This window comes from Sminthopsis crassicaudata, chromosome 5, assembly GCF_048593235.1.
Source record: "Sminthopsis crassicaudata isolate SCR6 chromosome 5, ASM4859323v1, whole genome shotgun sequence".
Classification (NCBI taxonomy): domain Eukaryota; kingdom Metazoa; phylum Chordata; class Mammalia; order Dasyuromorphia; family Dasyuridae; genus Sminthopsis; species Sminthopsis crassicaudata.
This window is the reverse complement of record NC_133621.1, coordinates 267612386-267628457: the sequence shown is the minus strand read 5'-3', so window position 1 is coordinate 267628457 and position 16072 is coordinate 267612386. Positions and strand designations below refer to the sequence as shown.

Below are 16072 nucleotides of genomic sequence, written 5' to 3'. Positions count from 1 at the left end.
ATGCAATTTACATTCTGCTAATATTTCTCTATCAGTCTCCATATTTTCTTGTTACCTTTGTATTTAACTATGCACTGAAAAGAGTCTTAGATTTGGAGTGGAGAACCAGGCTTAAAATCCCATGACTTACACTCTAAAATAAATAATATTATGATGTTCCTAGAGGTCTCTTCTTGCTCCATATCTGTGATTCATTCCATAATAATACTAATTTTCTCTAAAAGTTGGTTGCACCGGTTGCTCCTGATTTTTTATTACAAATAGAGCACCTATGAATATTTCTGCACACATAGTTCTTATTTTTCCTGTCCTTGCTCTTTTTAGGATGAATTCTTAGCAATGGAATAAAAAAATAGTATTTTGATTCTTACATATTGTTTTCTAAAACACCTGGACCAATTATAGTTCTCCTAGTGGTATATTAGAATTTCCCACGATTTGTAAATTTTTTTTTTTGTTTTTCTATGACATTTTGTTTATTTGTAAAATTTATTTTATTTGAAAAAAACAGTAAAAAAAATAAAAACAGAAAAGGAATACAAAACAAAATAAAACAAAGCAAAAGATAACATTGTCATGTGCCCTTCAAAAATTAAAGGAGAATTAAAAATATACATCAACAAATTACCAGATAAAGAAATTATATATTTATTAGAAGAAATTAAGTTCATGAATATCCATTTTTTCTTTACTTCTTTGTAAATTGTTTTCTCTGCCGTATAACTTATTTACTATACTCTTTCCTTTCATCTACCCTCTCACCCTCAAGAAAGCTACCATTAAGAAAATATATATTTATGTAGACATATATAGACACACACACACACACACACACACACACACACACACACACACACGACTTTCCTATCCCTACTGATTCTAATTAAATTCTGTTTTATAACTTGTCTTGTTATTACTTAACCTCTCCCCACTCCAGGATCCCTCCCTTGTCTTCTTTCCTTACCCTTTGCTTCCCCATCTGCCCACCCCACTACCCTTACTTCTTTATAGATTTTTGGAGAGTGCTATACTTTTCATATTATATATGTAGTGTTGAACCCATTCCTGATGTGAGTAGGTTTTCAGAACTGTGTCTTCCCTCTCTCTAATGCTTGCTTGTATTCTTCTTCTATGCTTTCTTTCTATTACATAATTACTATTTTTATCTTAACTCTACCAGTCTTTCCTTTGAGCTACCTTACTGTTGATGTAAATCTTAAAAGCATAGTATACATTTCCAGGGAAAACCAAACAATATTTTGATGTTTAAACAGTTTCTCTATGCGGAATTCTTCAAAATTGCTCTTTAATATTGTCCCTTATATGTTAAATTTTCTGTTAAGTTCAGGTTTGGTTGAAAGAAAGTCCTGAAAATTTGCAAGTTCATTTAATATTCATTTTTTATCATTCAAAATTATAGATAATTTTGTTGGATGTGATATTTTTGGCCATAGGAATAGCTTTTTATTTTTTTCCTGTTGTGGATAGATTGATTCCAGGACCTGTAGACCTGTAGTCTTCTATTGTAGGTGCTGATAAGTCTTGCACAATTCTAATTGTAACAGCTCCAATGTTTTGATTTTTTTTTTTTGCTTTTTGCAAAATTTTCTTTTTGATCTGGGGATTTCACTATTTGACTAGAATATTCCTGTTTATTTTCCAAAAAGAATCTTTTGTGGTGGTGATCAGGGGATTTTTTCTATTTCTATTTTTCCCTTCATGTCCTATCACTCCAGGACTGTATTCGTGCATTATTGTGTCAAGGTCCATTTTTTTGTCAAAAAGTTATAACAGTGAGCTTATTCCTATATTTTCTTTTCTTGATCTGCTCTTCACATCTTTCAGTTTTCATATAGGATGTTTTACCTTCTTCTATTTTCTCATTCTTTATAGTCTATTTTGTTATTTCTTGGTTTCTCATAGCTTCACTGGCTTCCCTTTATCCAATTCTCATTTTCAGATTTCATCTTTGAGACTCTGTCCCTCCTTTGCTAGTTGGCTAACTTTTTTTTCATAATCGTCTTGTTTTCATTGTTTGGCTTTTTATTTTTATTTTTTAAAGTTTTTTCCTCTATGTCTCTCATTTGATGTTTGAATTCTTTTTTTAATTCCTCCATAAATTCTCTCTGGGCAGGGGGCCATTTCACATTACTCTTTGAGGTAGAAGAAGCTTTTTGTTACTAAAATGTCCTCCTCTGAAGATGAATTCTGGTTTTCTCTATTCCCATAATATGATTTAATGGTGGGAGTCTACTTTGCTGGCTCATTTTTTTTAATAAGAAGTATAAACATCTCTAATCATAGGATTGGAGGATGGTGCCTCAAGCTTCCCTTGAGATCTCCACTCTGATCAGGAATTCCAAATCAAGAGCTCCACCTTCACCAAGTGCTGATTTCTTCCTACCCAGGGCCTTCTCTCTGCAGCACAGTGGAGCCTGGAATTCCCAGTCATCCAGGATTCACTCTGTCTTCCTAGACTCAAACCCGAATTTGACAAAGAGTGGGGTGGAGTGAAAGTTTCTGCCGAGACTCCAGCCATATCCAGCTAGCTGAGAAGCTCCCCACTTGATGTTTCTGTGTAGTTTGCCTGGAGGTGTTTGCACATCAGACAAGTTACTCCTCAATCTTGGGGCTTTTTGGATTGTATCAGAAGCCCTGTCCTGCCCCAAGTTATCTTGATCTATCACCAGTGTTGGCCCTGAGGCACAAATTTGTTCTATTTGTGGGGAAAATCTGGAGAGCTTCAAATTTACCAACTTGCTCCTCCATCTTCCCAGAATTCTCTATTCTTTTTAATTTTTCACCTTCTTAAGGTGATCAAATAAACATGTTGATTTTTAAGTTTCTTTCAGTGGTGGGAAACTGGAACATTTTTTCATGAAGTTAATGATATTTTTATTGTCATTTCTTCATTTTGAGCTATTTTGCTAGATTTAGAGATTAAAAGATATGTGTCAGATACAGTCAATCTTCAGCTGTCATGGAAGTCACATTGTTAGAAAATGATTTTAAAGTCAAACTATACATAGAATATATGGGAAATGGGAAAGAGGGCATTCAATTCCAATGACCACCAAACCAAAGTTCATCTTTACCTAGGAATGATTGACCATATTATTTCTAACCTAGAAATACTGTTGAAGTAATTTTCTGACATGTTCCCAGATGAATCCTTTGTCTTTGACCTTTTTCCAGCTTCCTTTTACTCATTAGAATTTAAGCTCCTTGAGGGGAAGGCTGCCTTTCCTTTTACTTGTATTCATATTCACACCATTGTACACTGTGTCTGACACACACACAAACACACGCACACACACATATATATATATATATATATATATATACATACACATGTATAGGCATATATTTATATAATAACTGCTTAAAAAGGATTTTTTTCTAATCTACTTTCTTCAATATTCTTTGTTGTAATGAGATATATTTCTGTAATGTTCTTATTTAGAGGACCCCTTGAGTGTTGCATTAGATTTTGGGAGCATAATTATAATAGATCTTTGAGTTTTAAGTCCAGACATGTAAATTTTCATAGGCAATGGAATGCACAGACTTCTTTAATCTATAAAAATAAGATGAATAAGACTAATGAAGGGAATAATACATATCAGCTGCTCCACAAATTTGCAGCATTGTGGCTTTCATTTTTCATCTCTACTTTGCATGCAGGTTGTTATCATGAAAGTGAACATGAGGTTACTGACTTAATCTCACAAATACTTGAATTTGCAAAAGTTAAAATATATGCATATTGAGAGTTGAATGTATATCTTACATATTGTTATTATCTAACTTAGTTTATATAGAGATTTGAAATATTTTCCAACCTTTTTCTATTCTTTTAGTTTCAAAAGCACGTTTTTGTTTGTTTGTTTATTTGTTTGTTTGTTACACAGATCTCTATATAATCAGACTTATTGATTTTTGTCTGCAGTACTTATTATGTTTGATAACATGGATCCTGCATGGTGGATCAAAAATCTTATTGTTTTATTATAGGTTTTAATTTTAAATATTTAAGTTAATAGGATCAACTAGTTGGATAAGTGGTAAGGGCAGTGGTTTTGCAACAAGGAGGACCTGATTCAAATGTAATATCAGACACTTATCATGTAATAGCTGTGTAACCTTGGGCAAGTCACTTAAACCCAATTGCCTCACCAAAAAATAAGTCATTATTATTAGTAGAGTTTATTGTAGTGTACTTATTGACCTTACCTTTCACTACTTGCCTAAAGAAATTCTAAGTACTATAGAAATTTTGTTCTCTGCCTATGCCTTGTATTTTCTAATCTTCAAGACTTTAGAGTTTCTTCTCAAAATGTATTTCTCCACCATTTACCTGTTGCCTTTGTAAACTGTAGTTTTATCTTCCTTTATACTATTTTATCTCTTCCTCTATGGAAGCAAGCTCTCCCCCTCTTTTGAGGTCTATTGATACCACATTTTTCCTTGGGCAAAAAAAATCTGGGTTTTTTTTAGACTCTCCCATTGAATCTAGTAGAGTAACTTACATATAAAAATATGACTTAATGATGTTTTTTTTTCCTTAGTAAATTTGTTGGATTAGTAATGGGTTATATATCATTGATAAATAATAAATATTTATATAGTACTTTTCCCATGGTAGATATTATACTCAGCACATTACATTTGATTCACACAACAATCCTCAGATGTAAATACTATTATCATTACCATTTGACAAATGAGGAAACTGAAACAAATAGCTGTTAATTAGGATTACTGCAGGGTCACACAGCTAGTAAATGTTTGAGAGAGAAATTGAAATTGAACTCAGATCTTTGTGAATGCAGCTTCAGTGCTCTAACCACGATTTTTGTTCACATGTCCATATTTTTGGTAGGTATTTTGGGGTTTGTGACCCATATTTCTTTATTTTGTAAACATTGGGTTCCAATTTCATGGTCCCTTGTTTTAAGACATTTTGAAAAGTCTACTTCCATTCTGTCTGTTACTTGCTTACATTTCTGGCTGCTTGCAGTAAAAAGGCAGTACAATACGGTTGTGGCTTAGGGCACTACAAAAAAAAAAAAAAAAAAGAAAGGATGATAACAGGGATTAAAATGTCTAGAGAGGATTTTCAGCATGTTGGCAAAATGGACATGTTTGTAAGGGATATGGAATAGATTACAGAAATTAAAAATAAATAATAGAGTTGGCATGAGTGAGGGGGGAAATCTGTTGGAGGAGATGGGATGGCACAGGGTCACCTGAATAAGTTTTAAAGCTCAAGCTTGGTAAGGAGTAAGCCTACTTCATCATGCAAGGTAGGAATGAAGGAGATATTGGCAGAAGGCATCTGAGAGATAGGAGATGTGGAAGAGAAGAGGTGAGGGAGCTCATTTCAAACAGCCTCATTTTTTTTAGTAAAATTTGAAGCAAATTTCTCATTTCAAAGTGTGGGCAAGAAAGAAACCATGGAAAATTTGAGAGAGGATGAAAAGTTGTGGAAGAGCTGCTGTGGGGATTGGGATAGTCACTTGATAAGGAAGGTATCATAGGGTTCCCTTAAGGGTCCAGTTATATATCATAAATTTGTGGTGGTAGCAATTGGAATGGATGAATGATTTTCTAATTTTTAATCCATTTCCTATATAAACTTGTGTTTTTTATTTTATAAACCTAAAAATATTTCTTTGAATAGTGTTCCATAAGTTTACAAAACTAAAAGAGACCTATAACACACACACCTCACACACACACACACACACACACACACACACACACACACACACCACATAGTACAAGACTTCTGTTTTAAATATGTATTTTTTCTATCGAGTAGAAGTCATGGATGACTTCTAAAGTCTTTAAGGGTCCTCTAACTTGCAAATTTCCATTGTCCTAAGTACCGTAATAAATATGTGATTTTACCAAGACAGGGTATAAGCCTATCTTGTCTCAGTAAGAATGCTGTCCTACTTTTGCCTTTTTGAAAGTCACATCGTTTTAAACTTATAGCACAATAACTAATACGTGTAGGTCTTTGTCACAAGACATTCTAAGAAAAACAATTTTGCCCCAGTGTGTACATATTATATATAGCTATATTTTTTCTTTTCAAATTGTACATACTACTGCTGAGTCCAATACAAAAGAAATGACATAATTAATTGTGCTTAATCAGGAAAGACAAGAGGTAATACTTAGGCCTTAATAATAAGGTCAAAACTTGATTGGCAGAAAAGAAGGAGGAAAACTTCTAGGAGAGAGGATAGGCAAAAGATAGGGATGTTTCCAAGTAATGTAAGTCTTGACATTTAGCTATAATAGAGGACCTGTAATGGGAACATAAATTATTTTCTATAAAAGAGAGAGTCTTGGGAGTCACTGTCTTTTCATATAGAGTATAATAACATATTGAAACATATTTTTAAAAAACATTGAAATCAGACTGAAAGATTACCTGGAACAGATATACATTATAGGCCAAAAAGTCATTTCAGTAGGATGCAAGATGATAAAATAAAACAAAATGGAGTGGTTGTGGAAATATGAAATGTTAAACAATAACTTGTTCATTTTAGAGAAAGATTCAGCAGTATGTACCCATTATTGGGTTGCAGAGAGAAAAGGCCATAACTGAGTTTTTTAAAGGCTAAGTACCTGTAAAATATAAGTATCATAAATAGAAATGAAGAAGTTGCAAAGTTTTGGGGGGCTTATATGATTACAAGCTGACAACTTTTTAATGTGTTGTCGGGAAACATTTCAATGGAATTATCTCATAGATTGCTTAAATTTTAGGAATTTGAGAAAAGTCAGATGGTTTCCATTTCTTCTGGCAAATGAGTGTCAGAAATCTGCATTACAGCACAGTCTCTTTTGCAACAAGAACAGTTAAATGGATTAGCTCTCAGCTTTATGTTGGAAATAACCAAAGATAGAAGCATAAAATATGAAAACAAGAAAACAAATATGCCTGTGCTTACGAATGTATGTAAAATGAAGAAAGGAGACAGTTTTTTGTATCAGATACCACTTGAGAAATTAAAAAAAAATAAAAAACAACCTCATGATTTGGAGGGTCCTTAAGTGAATTAAAGCAAGCAAGCAGAGGGGCAGCTAGGTGGAACAGTGGATAGAGCACCAGCCCTGAAGTCAAATGTGATCTCAGACATTTAACACATTTTAGCTGTGTGACCCTGGGCAAGTCACTTAACCCCAATTGCATCAGCAAAAACAAGGAAAAAAAAAAAAACATCAAGCATGAGAACAAGAAATTAAACCAAGAGAAAAACTCCTAATCTAAGTATGAGAGAGGGGTAGAGTTGGATATTGAATACCCAACTAGTAACAATGAATTATATAGTATAATAGATCTGCATTGTGGTTAAGTTAAATTTTCTGTTTCTGTGATGATTAGAGAAATGCCACTGGCAAATTTATATAAGACATATTCTCATCTTTTTTATATACTTTTTAAAACATTTTGTCTTTTGTTTGTTTTTCTTTGTATGTATTTTTGTATTAATGTATATATATATATATATGTATATATATATATATATATAATTCTATATATATATATTTATAGTAGACATGTATATATATTGGAATAAGTGTATAATATATATCAGTGTGTATATGTTTTAGATACATATACACATTTCAGACATACATACATATATAGATAGATAGATCGATAAATGAATGGATAGATGGATAGATAGGTCAAACATAGATCAAATTGGACTGGCCAAGGCTTTGTTGTCATTTAATCATTTTATTTGTGTCTGGCTCTTCAAGAGCACATTTAGTATTTTCTTGTCAAAGGAATAGAAATAGTTTGGCATTTCCTTCTTAGTAAGGAATTGAGACAAATGAGATTCAATGAATTGTCCAGGGGCATACAGCTAGTGTCTGAGGCCAGAATTTAATTCATAAAGAGCAATCTTCCTGATTCCAAGCTTAGGCCTCTATTAAATAGGCCACTATTTAAGAGGGATTATGTACAAAAACATTTTCTTCTCACATATATTTAGCATGTGAAAAATATTATTTTATGTATTATGTAATGACAATCATAATGATATCCTGAGTTAGAATTTTATCCTTCCTTACAAGTTCAACCATTTCTGTATGAAAACTCAGAGTTATCTCCTCTAAAGAAAAAAAAAAGATAGAAAATAATCATGAAAAGTGTAAGCATGAAACGGTTCTTTTGAAGAAAATGTTGTAAAAATATTGTGTTTTCTATAGATCCTTCTCTCTAGGTGGAAATTCTTCACAATTTAATTGTAGAAAACATTTAGGAGTACTTTAATCAGTGGACTTGTTAACAATTTTGTTGATGTTTTCATTTTATCAGTGTTCTTTTGAAAGTGTCTTGGAAAGATCTTCAGAACATATATTTGCATCTACAAGTCAAAATATACAAGACGTTATTTCTTTGGGACAACATGAAGGTAAGTTTATATTGTGTAGAAAGTGGGGTTTCAATTAAAAAAGGAAAAAGAAGGGGCAGATAGGTTAGGCAGTGGATAGAGCACCAGCCCTGAATTCAGGATGACCTGAGTTCAAATCTATTTTCATGCACTTAACACTTCCTAGTTGAGTATCACTTAACCCCAATTGCCTCAGCAACCAAAAATATAATGTATGTGAGAGCTGGAAAAATAGGGGATAGAATGTTGGGGCTGGAGTAAAGTATCATCAAATAGATAGAAGATAAGAAATTGCATGTTGTCCCACTGCTACTCACAGTACTATAATCAATATTGTTGAAGGCAAGAGGTTAATGGACAAAGAAATAAGCTATACATGATGTGGAGTGACTAATTGGCTCTAGGAAGTGTCTCTGCTAATATTCCTCCAGCCTTTGCAATGTGCTTAGTTTTAGCAAACTGAATGAGTTACTTTTCAGCTGAATTGGTTAGTTATACAGATGACAACTTCTATGATATGAGGTCATGTCACATCATTTATTTCTTTCTTTATTTGTTTTTTGGTGATAGAGACTAGACCTTAAACTTCATTGAAACAAAGCCTCAGAGAATTGCCTAGAGCACTGAAAGTTTGTTCATAGTCACACAACCAGTGTGTTTCAGAGGTGGAACTTGGGCTGAAACCTTCCTCATTGCAGGCCTGCCTCTCTAACTTCATTGATGTCTCTCACCCCCAGATGCTGAAGTCTTTAATTTATTTACTTCCTGTAAAGTGTAACCTGAAGATACTTGTCATAAAAATTCATTTTTAAAAACCTTCAGAAGTTGCTAGATTATTCTGTTTCTGTTCAGACTTTTGTACTCTAGCATAATGTCAATAAATGTTAGTAAGTGAGAAAGGGTGAAAAAAAGAGCAGGCAATAGGAAGTGAGAAATAGATAGGGGAAGATGCTGTTTTGGAACCAGGGTGGGGAGAGAGCAACCAAAGACTCCTTTCCTTTCACACTGAATAGGAGGAGCTCCAGATGTCCTTGAGAGTTCTTTGTTGGCCTACTTTGCTGAACCTTAGAGTCTAGTAACAATAGTTTAAGAATGTTAAAATGAGGTGAACGGAAAATACAAACTGAAAAAGAAAAGTTTTCACATAACTGGGGAAGGGGAGAGGGAAATCATTTGCCACTAATAATTTAGCAGATGCAGAAATGGGGGCCCCTAAAGCCCTGGACAGGAAGACTCTCACCTTTTCAGCCCTACTTCGTCCTGTTTGTGTTCCCTCTTTTTCATCCAAACTATTTTCATCATTTTCCTACATATTGTCCTGCCCTGTGTCCTTTCAGGCCATCTGGTGAAATCTCCCTTTTCAGAAACTTTGTCATGTGCAAACTCCATAAAGTTTTTCTGGAGTTTACTAGTCTTCTTGATAATTATTTCCCAATATCTCAATTTGTTGGTTTCTTTTAAAGGCATATTCATTATACACATGATCAACTGGGGCAGCTTGTTGGTATAGTGGATAGAGCACTAGCTCTGAAGCCAGGAGGACCTGAGTTCAAATCTGTCTCAGACACTTCAACTTCCTAGCTGTGCAACCCTGGGCAAGTCACCTCCATTGCCTCAGCAAAAAACAAAAACAAAAACACAATAGACTAAAGTTACAAAGTACCTACTATTATGTACATGACACTGTCATCCATTGTAAGGCTTATTCAAATTAGATACAATACCCTTTTGTTTTTCCGAACTTTTCATAAAGGGAACTATGGATCAAATGAGTTCATTGTTCCAGATATTCTAGAAACTGATGGACAGAAGGTGACTTCTCCTATCCAATGAGTATGAGTTATATATTGTCTACTTCATTAATTTCTGAGGTAAAAAAAAAATAACATCATCACTGAACTGTCAGACTTGCAATGGCGCCCACACAGAGTATACACATAGGAAGAAATATGGGTCACTTCTAGCAGCACATATGCTATCAGTCTCTCCTGTCCACCTGTCCATAGTCACTGAAACACTGTCTTCCCCAATCAGAAAATGGTGCATCCATGAATGAAGGAAACAAAACAAAACAATAAGGGTAGAAATGTATCAGGCAATTTGTCTATTATGTATTTAGAAAGAGGAAAATTAATGACTTTTTTAGCCTAGTTTTATGAGCAAAAATATTAATAAGCAAGTTAGTTAAAATGGTTATATTACTAATTAAATCTGTTTCATGCTGTTATGGAAGCATTTGTTTCCATTGTCAACGTTCTAACCCTCCTTCAGTTTCTTAGTGCCGAGTAGACCGATATATACTAAGCCTAACTTTATATAGTTTATGGTAGTACAAAATTTGTTAAGATGTTTTGGACTGATGTATGATAAACTAATTTTTATCATAAAATAAATGATATTCAAAGTTTTAAATTTTATTTTCTGAGATGTATTATCAATATCTCTGTAAATAGCTTGGTTTTTCATGAATGTTAATTTATATAAGTTGAGGGGAATTTTACATGGTAATAACATTGAATTAATAATTGCAGAATTAGACCAGTGATGCTTTTTTAAAAATTACTTACAAAACTGAAAGGTTTTAAAATGAGCATCTCACAAAAAGCTTAAAATCTAGCAGTAGATTGAAATAGCAAAATAATCAAATTAATTAATTAATAAGGTAGAAATTTCTGATATTTTATGACTTATCTGAACATAGATTACAATAGATAAAATCATTATCTGTCACAACTGCCATTACTGTTAATAAGGAGAGGATTTCATTCATATAAGAAAAATAATTCTAAATAAAATAAATTTTCACTTAAATATTACTTAGACTTGAAACAAGAATTGAAATGTAAAGGACCACCAGATGGAAGCCAGGACATTTTTGATAAAAGTGACCAGGAACAGGTATGGAAAAGTGATGTTAAATTTTCCTTTTTTACAGATTTTTATTAAAGCTTCTTATTTATAGACCATATGCATGAGTAATTTTTCAACATTGATCCTTGCAAAATCTTGTGTTCCAAATTTTCCCTTTCTTCTCTTCATCATTTTCCATAGATGGCAGGTAATCCAATACATGTTAAATATGTTAAAATATGTGTTAATTCCAATATATGTATACATATTTATATAAATATCTTGCTGCACAAGAAAAATCAATTGAAAAAGGAAAAACATAATTGACAAAGGAAACAAAATACAAGCAAACAACAGAAAGAGTGAAAATGATATGTTGTGGTCCATTCTCAGTTTACACAGTCCTCTTTCTGGGTGTAGATGGCTCTCTTCATCACAAGATTATTGGAATGGATCTGAATCATCTCATGGTTGGAAATAGGCACATCTATCAGAATTGATCATCGTATATTCTTCTTGTTGCCATGCATGATGATTTCCTAATTCTGTTTATTTCTCTGAGCATCATCATGTAATTCTCCTCAGGCCTCTGTAAAATCATTCTACTGACCATTTGTTATACAACAATAGATACTGTAATTTCTGATATTTTATTTTAGTAAAAGTGTCTTTCATTTTTTTTTTAATTTTTTATTTTATTTTATAATTATAACATTTTTTGACAGTACATATGCATGGGTAATTTTTTACAACATTATCCCTTGCACTTACTTCTATTCAGATTTAAAAGTGTCTTTCATACAAATTTTACTGGAAGTGATTTTCAGAACTTAGTGTACTTTAAAATGTATTTTTGTCTTTTTTTAGGAGTTGAAATGTTCTTTGTGGGTATAGGGACCAACAGCAAAACTCCAACCCTAGCTAGGTAATAATAGAAGAAAAAGAGTAATCCAAGGATACTGCAATTTTGAACATTTCTTAAATGATAAAGAAGTTAGTTAAACTACTTGATTATTTCATTGTTTTCCCTTTATTCAGCAAAATAATTATGATAACAGAAATACCATAGATCTGGAAGCATGTGAAAGAGCACATTTTTAAAAATATGTTCTGATTTTTTTGTTAGGCAAGCTAACATTTTTGTCACTGATGGCAGGATAACCTGGAATATCAATATCTGGAAATGTATGTCACGTTCGAAAAAATATACTAAATTCCATCAATATATAAAAATGTCAATGTATGGCATTGAAGATGCCATCATAATAATATCTTAGCATTGATGATCAAAGTGAATCTAATTTATCTTTGTCAGAATTAACAAATCCTGTCTGCAGAATCCCCCCAAAAAAGTAGAAAATTTGATGTGATTGAAAAGTTACTCCCCAAGTAAATCAGCCCACTGTATATTGAACAGCTCTGATAGTTTGGGATGTTTTCTTATAGTGAGCTAAATTATAGCTTTCTATAATGTGCAGCCAGGGCTAATGGTTCTGAGTTAAAGAATGAAGTTGAAGAAATTCCCTAGTTTTTTGACGACATCACGGGAAACCTCACCTGGCCCAGGACACGGAAAGGATTGACAAATTGATAGCTCTTTCTCGATTCCTGGCATCTTTTAAATTGTCTTTTTTGAAAACTAGACACCTCTACTTAATTACCAGACTGTCCTATGATATAAATCGTGGTTGATTTCTAATGACTCTTTTAGTTCCTCTGGACTGCACTTTTCCAGTGTCCTACCTAAACATAATCATGTGGAATTATGAAGATAGAATAAGGCCCGTCACTTTTGCTGCAAAGATCATATAATCCCTTTTGATACCCTCATCATATTAAACTTATGTCCCACTAACAAACATTTCTTGGTCTTGGAGAATTTTTATGAAAAACTGTTTTGCCCCATTGTATACATATGCAGCTGCTTTTTAAAAATATAATTCCAGTATTTTAATTTGTCCCCTTTGAGATATTCCTTGTTAGCACTACCTCCTTGTTCTAATCTATAAAGATCCATTGGAATCTCAGTTCTTTGATTTATTTCTTCTGTATCCTCTATCAATCCCATTCCATTGACAATTCTGCTAATAAGTATTAGATCTATTACTTCATCCTGATTATCAGTGTAAAGTGTTGGATAGAGAAAGCCCTGGAGGTAAAGCTACCCTTTGCCCTCCAGGAAAATTGGTGTTGTTAAAATCCACCCAGTGAAACTACTCCTAATCTACCAAATTTTTCTTTAATACAGTCCACATTTTTCTCCTAGGCCACAAAGATCTTGTGAGAAACTTTTTGAAATACTTGTTGAAATCCAGGCACACTGGGTTTTGACATTCCTTGGATCTAGTCTTCTATCTTTAGAATGATGAGAATTTTTTTTAAAGTGAAACTTCTGAGATATCTAGTATATTTTGTTCTATTGAACACATATGAATTCTTAATGATTCATCTTTGGATTTTCTTATGGGAAATATGCAGGAACTATTTATTACTCATGATGGAACTTCCAAGGAATTCATAACAACGTTAACCTTTCCTAATACCATGACAACTCCCTGGTAAACTGTAATTACTCAAAGATTTTAGGCAAAGATTTTTCAGTTCAATGTGCAAATTAGCTGAAGGGTTTTTTTTGGTGCTAACCCTAACCACATTACTTGAGCTCAGTGGGGAATAGACTCAGGATGTGTCATGCTTTAGTCTCACTAACTAGTAATATCTTCTTTAACTGAAATCAGAAGAGTTCTAAAGTCCAGGTTTCAGATGCTTTTTGCAAGATAGAATCTGCTCTCAATAGTCTTTTTATCATGTTCATTTTGTTAGAACAACCTGCACAATCAAGAGACAAGAGAGGCTTGAAAAACAAAGCAGGTCACAGAGCTTTACCTTCCCAACACCATCTTTCTACAACGAGATTCCAGTTCACAACCTTTTCACAATCTTTTCTAGACAATACATTTCAATCATATTTTTGAATCATTATTTCTCTGCCTAGAAACAAGAATTGAAATGACTGTTCCAATGTGATTTCTTAAAAATCAACAATTCAGATCGGATAACATCCTCGTGAATTAATTATTGAATTTTAATCTGAGTATTGCCCAAATACTAGCACACTCATCAACAAATCAGTGAATTGAATATCTTCTTAAAATCCATAGGTTTCAGCTACAGGAATAGCCATGATATAGAACAGAAAATAGTTATCATTGAGGTCTATACTTCAGCCCTTAGTTTTACATGAAAAGATTCTATTGCTTGATCTGTGTTCATTAAAGGAAATAACAGATTCTCCATCATGGATAGAGCAACAAAAAACATAACTGCTTTAGAAGGCAATATGGACCCCAACAATTAATGTCTCTAGCTGGAAGCTCACTGTCAACTTTTTAGGGATATTGTGGATGATATTCTTATGCAGTTGTAGTGCTTTTGTTTTCTTGCTGAATCTGTTTGTTTGGGATATAATGAAAATCAGCCCAATAAGATTTTGCCATCTCAATTCAAGTAGGAGTTAATAAATGTCTAATTTTGGAGAAATGACATTCAATGCAATTTAAAGTATAAATATATTCTACATATTTGTCAACAACTAAGTGGCATAGGAGATAGAGATTCAGATCTGGAGTCAGGAAGATTTGATGAGAGTTAGGGAAGGGGAACCCCTTTGGGTTTGGTGCAAGGATACATAGTTCAAAGCAGTCTAGTGATGGCGCAGAGTCCCTGTAAAGGAATTTACAGACCCGAAAACCTAGATTGATAAAAAAAAAAAAAAAAAAAAAAAAAAAAAAAAAAAAAAAAAGGTGTATTGTAGGGGTTTGGAAGTAAGGGTAAAGGTAGAAAGATGCCAGGGCCAGAGCTGGTCCCTGGGTAGACAGGAACTCTTACATGGCCAGTGTAAGGACACCATGTTTTAGGGCTCCTGCCAAGAGTGGACTCCAGGATTTCCTTTTTATGATCTTGAAGGTGTGTGGAGTCCCAGGCTCCTGGATTGTTTTGGCCAGGGTTAGCAATTAATAGAATTCAGTGGGTCTTTAGATACGGAAGAAGCTGTTTGTAGGTCTTGAAAAAAGTCAGACATGACTGAACAAGAAAAAAAAAATTTGACTGTTATTTGTAAATGATGTGATTCTAAAAACAATTTATTCCAAAATATCTGTAGGTAGGCATCGATATTGTGGTTTGTCCCATTTAATTATAGAATTATAATCCCAACTCATTTGAACATTTGAATGATTATACTGGGTCAGGGAATCACATTTTGACTATTTTGAAATAGTTACTTAATACTCCATGGCTGAATAATTCTATTAATGTCCCTAAGTTATCATTTTGTAATCATTTCTTATCTCTTATTCTTTAATTATATGCAAAAAGCATTTGTTTTCTCTTGCCCAGTCTTATCCTCTAATTTTTAAAAAAGAGAGATTATATGGACTCGAACTGAACTCAGAAGGGGACAATCTATATAGGTATATATTTTTGAAAATAAGTTTCCTTTAAATCACATTCTAGTTTTCCTCACACTTACGTCATAATTTACATTTGCTATTTTTACACTTTTATTTGAACTTTAATTCAAAGAAATTACAAAATGAATAATAGAGAAACACATAAATGTGGTGAAAAAATTTACTAGTTAAAAATATCTCTCTAATTTTTTATCCCATTTCAACCTTATATTTTACTTTTTTTTTGGCTAAGCAGATCTGTATTATTATTTCAAAATTTATCATTTAAATTTATCAGTTAAAAACAAAATCTCTTTACAATCTATTTTTGATTAAAAAATTGTC

General features: G+C 32.9%; 1 protein-coding gene across 3 annotated transcripts in view; it reads left to right on the top strand.

The window, feature by feature from the left end:
- Nucleotides 1–16072, top strand: part of LOC141544609 (uncharacterized) — a 119299-nt gene that overhangs the window by 87222 nt on the left and 16005 nt on the right. For all 3 annotated transcript variants that reach the window (XM_074270987.1, XM_074270986.1, XM_074270985.1), the window contains exons 12-13: nt 8351–8447; nt 11248–11324. In XM_074270987.1, the coding sequence (XP_074127088.1) occupies nt 8351–8447; nt 11248–11324 (174 nt within the window). The remainder of the gene's footprint in view (nt 1–8350; nt 8448–11247; nt 11325–16072) is intronic.